The sequence below is a fragment of the Myotis lucifugus genome, unplaced genomic scaffold (assembly GCF_000147115.1).
Source record: "Myotis lucifugus unplaced genomic scaffold, Myoluc2.0 scaffold_21, whole genome shotgun sequence".
NCBI classification, from domain to species: Eukaryota; Metazoa; Chordata; class Mammalia; order Chiroptera; family Vespertilionidae; genus Myotis; species Myotis lucifugus.
The window spans coordinates 8,967,672-8,977,427 of NW_005871069.1; the positions used below are offsets into that span (position 1 = coordinate 8,967,672).

Sequence of the window (9,756 nt, forward strand, 5' to 3'; positions counted from 1 at the left end):
GCACTCCCCCCGTCACACTCAGGGCAGGGCCGATGGGGAGGTTGCGGCTCCACCCCATCACACACAGAGCAGGGCCCATGGGGGGGTTAGGGCGCCGCACCCTGTAACACACAGAGCAGGGCTGATCAGGGGGTTGGGGAGCTCTCCCCTATCAGACACAGAGCAGGACCGATCAGGGGGTTGGGGCGCCTTCCCCTGTCATGAACAGAGCAGGGCGGATAGGGAGGTTGTGGCCCCGCCCCCTGTCACACACAGAGCCGCAGGGCGATCAGGGGGTTTGGGCTCTGCCCCCTGTCACGCTGCGCCAGGGGCCAGGAAGCCTCGCAGCTCTGCTGATCCCAGTGCAGGGAGGCCTCATGGCTCCGCTGATCCCAGTGCTGGGAGGCCTCGCTGCTCCGCTGATCCTGGTGCTGGGAGGCCTCACGGCTCCGCTTGACACAGGGGCAGTGAGGCCTCACTGCTCCGCTGATCCCGGTGCCAGGAGGCCTCGCTGCTCCGCTGATCCCGGTGCTAGGAGGCCTCGCGGCTCTGCTGATCCCAGTGCCAGGAGGCCTCGCGGCTCCGCTGATCCCGGTGCCAGGAGGCCTCGCCGCTCCGCTGATCCCGGGGCGTGAGGCCTCACGGCTCTGCTGATTCCGGTGCTGGGAGGCATATTAGCCTTTTACTATATAGGATAGAGGCCTGGTGCACGGGTGGGGGCCGGCTGGTTTGCCCTGAAGGGTGTCCTGGATCAGGGTGGGGGTCCCACTTGGGTGCCTGGCCAGCCTGGATGAGGGGATGATGGCTGTTTCCAGCTGGTCACACCCCCTTCAGGGTGGGAGTCCCCATTGGGGTGACTGGCCAGCCTGGGTGAAGGGATGATGGCTGTTTCCAGCTGATCACACCCCCTTCAGGGTGGGGGTCCCCAATGGGGTGACGGGCCAGCCTGGGTGAGGGGATGATGGCTGTTTCCAGCTGATCACACCCCCTTCAGGGTGGGGGTCCCCACTGGGGTGCCTGGCCAGTCTGGGTGAGGGGCTGAGGGCCGTTTTCAGGCTGGCGGGCGACTGAAGCTCCAAACCTCTCCTTTTTTTCTTTTTTTTTTTATTCTTGGATTTATTTACCTTCTATGGCTGTCACTGGAACTGAGAGACGGCTTTCTCTCTGAGGCTCGGCTCCAGCTCTGAGACCTCGGCTGCTGAAAGCAGGTATCTGGTTTGTTTGGGTTCTATAATCGAAACACTGTTTCAACTCCAGCTCTGAGGCCCAGCTGGCTGAAAGCAGGTTTCTGGGGTTTTGTTTAGCTTCTATATTTGTAACAATGTTTCTTAAACTGCAAGCTCAGAGGCCGGCAGCGGCAGGCGGGGAACGTTGGCTTCCTCCGTCACTGAAGCAAGCAAGCCTCTTGTTCGCTTCAAGCTGCCTGGCTGCCGGCCGCCATCTTGGCTGGCAGTTAATTTGCATATAGCCCTGATTAGCCAATGGGAAGGGTAGCGGAGGTACGGCTAATTACCATGTTTCTCTATTATTAGACAGGATAGTACTGGAAGTGCTAGCCACATCAATCAGACAAGAAGAAGAAATAAAAGACATCCAAATTCAAAAGGAGGAAGTTAATTTTACTCTTAATAAGCAAAATCTCTAATTTAAAAAAAAGCCTTAAACAAAAAATAAGCACTGTTTTAAAATTTGTAACACATACAAAAAAAGGAAAGAAAGAAAGAAAGAAAGAAAGAAAGAAAGAAAGAAAGAAAGAAAGAAAGAAAAGAAAAGGAGAGGAGAGGAGAGGAGAGGAGAGGAGAGGAGAGGAGAGGAGAGGAGAGGAGAGGAGAGGAGAGGAGAGGAGAGGAGAGGAGAGGAGAGGAGAGGAGAGAAAAGACCAAAAAGCCTTATCCTGCTACCAACTGGAACAATTCAGCTTCTGAAACTGATATTTTATAATGCATTCACTTATGGAGAATTAAGCTACGTTTTGTATGCTTCTGTAATTTCCCACCCCTCATTCAAATATAAATGGAAAGATTTTAGTTTTTTTATTAAAAATAATATGAATTTACTTTTCTTTCATTTTTAGCATAACACATTAATCAAAATGTGTAGCCTTAGCCCTCTTTACATTTCAGTCTTGCCCTTTCTCTTGAACGATGTGCCCCATTTTAATTTTTTAACATATTTTTTTGTGAGAACATTTAAATTTCTACTCTCTTAGCAAATTCCAATTGTACAACACAGTGTTATCAATTACAGCCATGTTATACACTGAGTGGCCAGATTATTATGACCGGCCAGATTATTATGACCACCCCATCAGTACAATGAAGTAAATTAGTTATGCAAATAATAACAATAATAATAATAATAATAAAACCTTGAGAGTATTTGCTTAGGAAGCTTTCAATATTCAGTAGTTTTGGAAGTGTCAATGAAGTACTGATGGGGAGTTCATAATAATCTGGCTGGTCATAATAATCTGGCCACTCAGTGTACTTTAGATTTTCAGACCTTATTGATCTTATAACGGAAAGTTTGTACCTTTTTAACTTCATTTAACATGTTCAGTGCTCAAATCTTCTGCATGTCTTTAAATTTTGCATTATTTATTAAAATATAAGACTTTTTAAAGGTATTTAAAGTGGCCACCCATGACCCTTCTTCTGATTTGTTACGTTAACAATGCCTCAAATGAAATGGCTCTTCCTTCAGAAGCACATTGTATTTTTCTCTATAAAAAATTAGGTTTAGGGCCCTTCAGGGATCTTCTATTAAAATTTAGATACCTGAGGAGGGGCATTACACAAAATGTATTAAGAGTTCCAACACTGGCACTTCCAGTCAACATAAGGACAATTAACACTATTTTTCATATAATTAACAAATATTTCTTGAATTCCTTCTATGTAACGAGGACTATGCCAAACTTTAAGAAAACTGAGTGAATAATACAAGCAGAATCCTGCCTTCCTTAAATTTACCTTCTAGTGCAGGGGTGGGGAACCCTTTTTTTTGCCAAGGGCCATCTGGATGTTTACAACATCATTCGAGACCCATACAAAATTATCAACTTAAAAATTAGACTGCTAGCCGAAACCGGTTTGGCTCAGTGGATAGAGCGTCGGCCTGCGGACTGAAAGGTCCCGGGTTCGATTCCGGTTGAGGGCATGTACCTAGGTTGTGGGCACATCCCTAGTGGGAGATGTGCAGGAGGCAGCTGATCGATGTTTCTCTCTCATCGATGTTTCTAACTCTCTATCTCTCTCCCTTCCTCTCTGTAAAAAATCAATAAAAATATTTTAAAAAAAAAAAAAAATTAGACTGCTATGTTTGGTCAAACATTTAATTTACTCAACCCTAATGCTTTGGCAAGGGCGAGACCAAATGATTTCGTGGGTCTTATACAGCCCACTGGCTGGATGTTCCCCACCCTGATCTATTGGCAAAGGACAGAAAAAAAGTAATCAACAAATGAGATCATCTAAGAAGACACTGATTGTAAAAGGAATTGCAATGTGATGTATCACCAAAAAAGAAAAAAATCCTGCAAGTTAAATTATGACACAATATTAAGATACAATCAATGGTTCAAAATGTAACCTGATGTCAAAGATGTTAAAATAAGAAAAATGTTGAGAGAGTCAAGATGGCGGCCGGAAGGGTGGCAGTGAGGAAGAGAGTGTAAGTGAGGGAGGGAGCAAAAGGGAAGTGTGTGGATGTGTGTGGTGTGTGTGTGAGTGAGGGACAGTTAGATCCTGTAGGACTTTCGGGGGCTGGCGGACCAGGCTCTCCTAAATGGGGAGGAGACTCTGCTACCGCTGCAATCACTGCCGGGGTGGCTGGCTCTGACACAGAAACCACACCATCTTGAAGGGGAGAGCTGCTGTGAATAGGAGCCCAGCCTCACCTCCACCCAGACTGGCCTCAGACACCACCCTGGACTCTACAGCCACTCCAGCCAAAGACCTGCTACCTCAGCTGTCGAACCATGAACACAGGGACTCCAGCTTCCCTGGCCTCAGGCTCCTGTGAGTCTGCAGTGCGCTCCCATCCCGCCAGCCTGCCGCTTCAAACCTGGGCCCCACACTGAGTGACCCACCTGTCAAGCCCACCACTTCAACCCTGGACCCCATGCATCCCAGTGTCTGAGCCCGTGGGCGAGTCTGGGACTTGTACGACCTGCCCAACAAGCCCGCCGCTTCAACCCCGGGCACTGTGACTGCGTGATCATCTGCCAAGCCCACCGCTTCAACCCTGGCCCTGTGCGTACCGGTAACAGGGCCTGCTGTCAAGTCTCAGACTGCGCAACCCACCTGCCAAGCCTGTGGCTTCAACCTTGGGAACCACGTGTCCTGGTACCTGGGCCCTCCAGAGAGTCTTGAAAAGCATGACCCTCCTGCCAAGCCTGCCGCTGCAGCCACAGGCCTCAGGCGACATGCAGCCTAAATCCTTTGTTGAAAGCAAAAATGGGGAGACAAAGAAACAACACCCAAAGGAAAAAAAAAGGAGGAGTCAACAGAAAAGGTACTAAATAAAATGAAGGCATGCAATATGTCAGAAAAAGAATTGAGAGTAAGGGTCATACAGTTTCTAAACCAGCTGGATGAGAAAATCAACAACTTATATAAGAATCAAGAGGAAATAAAGAATGATACAGGTATAATAAAAAAACACAATGAAAGATTTCAACAGTAGACTAGAAGAAGCTGAGGATTATATTAGCGAATTAGAAGACAGGGCAGAAACAATCTGAACAGCAATTGGAGAAAAAAATAAAAAGCAGGAGGAGAGCCTAAGGGAGCTTTGGGACAACATAAAATGAAGTAACATACATATAATAGGGGTGCCAAAATGACAAGAAGAGGAGCAAGGATTAGAAACACTATTTGAAGAAATAATGACAGAAAACTTCCCTGATTTAGGGAAAGAAAAAGTCACATAAGCACAGAGTTCCAAACAAGATGAACCCAAAAAGACCCACACCGAGAAACGAAATAATTACACTGGCAAACATTAACAAAAGAGAACCTTAAAGGCTGCAAGAGAGACAGAGAGTTACCTACAAGGGATCTCCCATTAGATTATCAATGAATTTCTCAATAGAAATAAATCAGGCCAAAAGGGAATCGAATGAAGTATACAAAATGATGCAAAGCAAGGGACTAAATCCAAGAATAGTCTATCCAGCAAGGCTATCATTCAAAATTGAAGGGGAAATCAAGAGCTTCGCAGACAAAAAAGGGCTAATGGAGTTTATCAATACCAAGCCAGCAATGTAAAAAATGTGAAAAGGACAGCTGTAAATAGAAGAAATAGAAAGGAAAGAAAGAAAACAGACATAAAAATAAAAATGGATCCAAAGAATAATAATAACCTTAAACATAAATGGATTAAGTGCTCCAATCAAAAGACATCGAGTGGCGGAATGGATAAGAAAACATGACCCTTATATGCTGTCTACAAGAGACCCACCTCAGAACAAGGGACTCACACAGACTGATAGTGAAGGGATGGAAAAATATCTTTCCGGTAAATGGAAATGAAAAAAAAGCTGGGGTAGCAGTACTTATATTGGAAAAAATACACCTCAAAGTGAATGCAGTAACAAAAGATAAGGAAGGTCACTTCATAATACCAAAGGGATTGATACAAAAACAGGATATAACTCTGGTAAACATATATGCACCCAATACAGGGACACCCAAATACATAAAAAAAAACTTCGGGAAGATATCAAGAAAGAGGTCGACAGTAATACAATCATAGTAGGGGATTTTAATAGCCCTTTGACATCACTTGATAAAGCCTCTAGACCAGTGGTTCTCAACCTTCTGGCCCTTTAAATATAGTTCCTCATGTTGTGACCCAACCATAAAGTTATTTTCGTTGCTACTTCATAACTGTAATGTTGCTACTGTTATGAATCGTAATGCAAATATTTGATATGCAGAATGGTCTTAGGCGACCCCTGTGAAAGGGTTGTTGGACCGCCCAAGGGGTTGCGACCCACAGGTTGAGAACCGCTGATTTAAGTGCAGGTGTAGAGTTGGCCATTGAGACTGAAGCTCATGAAGAATGCTCTACACAAAAAATCAACAAAGAAACATCAATCCTAAATGACTCACTTGATCACATGGACTTAATTGACATCTTCAGAACATTTCACCCCAAAGCTACAGAATATATATTCTTCTCAAGTTCACATGGAACATTTTCAAAGATAGACCACATATGGGATCATAGGCAAAGTCTCTCCAAATAAATAAGATTGAAATTATATCAGGCATCTTCTCAGATCACAATAGCATAATATTAGAAATCAACTACAATAAAAACAATAAAAAATTCAAACACTTGGAAGCTGAATAGCATGCTGTTAAACAATGATTGGGTTACCAAAGAGATCAAAGAAGAAATTTAAAAAAAAAAAAACATCCTGAACACAAATGACAATGAAAACACAACAATCCAAAATCTATGGGACACAGTGAAAGCAGTCCTGAGAGGGAAGTTCATAGCATTACAGGCCTACCTCAAAAACAAGAAAATTGGTAATAAATTATCTAACTCTAATACTTAAAGAATTAGAAAGAGAGTAACTAGAAAAGCCCACAGTGAGTTGAAGAAGTAGATAATTAAGATCAGAGCAGAAATAAATGACAGAGACCAAAAAAAACAATACAAAAGATCAATAAAAACAAGAGCTGGTTCTTTGAAAGAATAAACAAGATTGATGAGCCTCTAGCCAGGCTCACCAAGAAGCAAAGAGAGAGGACCCAAATAAAAAAAATCAGAAATGAAAGAAGCAAAGTAACAACAGAACCCACAGAAATACATAGCAAAAAAAATACTATGAACAACTCTATTCCAACAAATTGATCAATATAAAAGAAATGGACATATTCCTAGAAAAATACGACCTTCCAAACCTCAATTAGAGCCCTGACCGGTTTGGCTCAGTGAATAGAGCGTCGGCCTGCGGACTGAAGGGTCCCAGGTTCAATTCCAGTCAAGGGCACGTACCTTGGTTGCGGGCACATCCCCACTAGGGGGTGTGCAGGAGGCAGCTGATCGATGTTTCTCTCTCATCGATGTTTCTAACTCTCTATCCCTCTCCCTTCCTCTCTGTGAAAAATCAATAAAATATATTTTTTAAAAAACCTCAATAAGAAAGAATAAAAAATCTGAATAGGCCTATAATTATGGAGGAAATTGAAAAGCCCTGGACCAGATGGCTTTACAGGGGAGTTTTACCAATCATTCAAAGAACTAAAACCTATCCTCCTCAGACTATTCCAAAAATTTCAAGAGAAAAAAACACTTCCAAGCTCTTTCTATGAAGCCAAAATTACCCTAATCCAAAAACCAGATAAAGACACTACAAAGAAAGAGAATTACAAGGCAATATCCCTGATGAACATAGATGCTAAAATCCTCAACAAAATCCTAGCAAATTGGATCCAGCATTACATCAGAAAGATCATACACCATGAGCAAGTGGGATTTATTCCAAGGATGCAAGGGTGGTACAATATCTGCAAATCAATAAACATGATACATCACATAACCAAACTGAGAGATAAAAATCACAGTCATATCAATTGATGCAGAAAAAGCATTTGACAAAATCCAAAAACCTTTCTTGATAAAAACCCTCAGCAAAGTAGGAATAGAGGGATCATACCTCAACATAATAAAAGCCATATATGACAAACCTACAACCAACATCATAGTCAATGGGCAAAAACTAAAACCATTTCCCCTAAGAACAGGAACAAGACAGGGATGCCCACTCTCACCACTCCTGTTCAGCATAGTATTGGAAGGAACTAGTCATGACTCAGAACGTTGGATAGATTGACCTATTAAAAACTAAAATGATACATTAAGGCAGCGGTCACCAACCTTTCAGACCTCATGGACCACCAGTGGTCCGAGGACCACCGGTTGGCAACCTCTGCTCCAAAGGTTTCCTTAAACCAGCGATTGTCAACCTTTCGGACCTCACAGACCACCAGTGGTCCGCAGACCACCAGTTGGTGACCGCTGCATTAAGGTATAAAATTACACATAAATAGTATAATTTAAAATTGTACCATTTAGAATCCATGACTTCTTATAACCACTTTCAACACCTTAATTACTGTCTTCCCTGTAAACAGCACCTCTCTGTATTCAGCCTCACAAATTATTACAGCAAGGTGCATTTTTATATGTTAAACTAAAAAAAAGGAAAAATCAGTGTGTGTGAGACTATCACAATGTCTCACTCATGCATTGCTGTCATATTCTATAGTATATTCATGTTTGTTTTTATATAAAATTAATGTCCCCAAATACTTAAAAAGTAAAACTGGTGCTCCTGACACTCCCCCCTGCACTGGCTGGTGTGGGCACCCTAGCTGAGAAGACATCTAACTTTGCGGCATTAGAAGTATTAAAATAATCAATATGCAACATTCATTATAACACCAAATATTGTGAGTTTCACCACAGTTGACGAGCTGGAAAATTTTCTTTCCCCTGACTCAGTTCCCCACCCAGGAGTGAGATGGTGTGGATGCTACTATGTCTGTCATCATCACTTGCTTACTATGTGCCAGGTGTTATATTAAGAGCATATGGCAGTCAGCTAGTTGACTATCTTACTATATATTCTCCAATTTTATAACAAAAGATGATGAAATCTGGACATTGCTGTATCTTTTCTGAGCATAGTCTGTATTTTTTTCCATTTCTCCAGGAATGAAAACGTGAATTCTCACTAGCATATGAATCCCTAGTCCACCTCAAATCTTCCTCAAGACTTCTTGAAGTGTAGTTGTTAAGCACTTCAGTCTACCACATACACTTTTGGATAACTATTATTAAATTTACTGGTTTGGTAGAGTGCATGTGTGTATTCTTGTATAGTGTCCAAAAACAGCATAGGTATGAGATTATACAATTAAGTCTACAGTTAAAGGGTATTTACAGGGAAAACCAGTAATATCCAATTGCAGAGAAGAAAAATATTACCTTCATTATAAGAGAACTATTCCAAGATTTTACAAGTTCAATAGCTCTCAGATCTTGCCAACTAATGAAGTTGTGAAAATGATCTCCCGTTTTCCTAAGAAAAATGAAAACAACATTTTGAAAGTCAATATAAATCAGAGACTATCTATACTAATAGAGAAATATGCAAATTATCTGTTACACCATAACATCACAACCAGATCAGCAGGCTGTGTCCCCGCCCTCTGCTCAGGCAGCTGCAAGGCCCAGGGTAGGATAGGATACGATAGGAGGGGGTAAGAAAGGAGAGGGAGAGGAAGGCAGGCCTGCAAGGAGACAGGCGAGAGGAGAAACAGAAATACAGAAAAGGAACAAGAAAAAGATGCAGAAATGGAAAAGGGAAGGAAACGCGGGGGTGCACACGAGAGGGGGTGGTGACCGCAGGGGGTGGGGAGAGCAGGTGCACCCGGCACCCCGGCAAAGGGGGGGGGGCAGGAGCCCCGAGAGCCACAGGAGGAGGACAGTGGCCCCCAGCGTGGCCCATTGGCGGGGCACCCCCGGGTCTGGGCCCCCACGGGTCCAGGACGGAGTGGGGGATGGTCCGAGGCCTTCTGGGGGGAGGTGCTCCTGCTTCTCGGCAGCAGCAGGACCCAGGCCATGTGGCCCTCGGCCCCTTCGCTGGGCCAGGCGTCCCGGGCAGGGAATGGGAGCAGGACAGCAGTGGGGAGGGCGGGGGGGGGGGGCGGGGGCAGAAAACACTGCCGGGCTGACCCTGGGCTTGGGGTTAAT

General features: G+C 43.8%; 1 protein-coding gene across 4 annotated transcripts in view; it reads right to left on the reverse strand.

Annotated features, from left to right (window-relative positions):
- GK5 (glycerol kinase 5 (putative)) overlaps positions 1 to 9,756 on the reverse strand; it is a 132,054-nt gene that overhangs the window by 102,606 nt on the left and 19,692 nt on the right. For all 4 annotated transcript variants that reach the window (XR_002828495.1, XM_023751449.1, XM_023751450.1 and 1 more), the window contains exon 3: positions 8,989 to 9,082. Coding sequence is in view for 3 of the 4 variants with exons in the window: in XM_023751449.1 (XP_023607217.1) it covers positions 8,989 to 9,082 (94 nt within the window). In the remaining variant the exon portion in view is untranslated. The remainder of the gene's footprint in view (positions 1 to 8,988; positions 9,083 to 9,756) is intronic.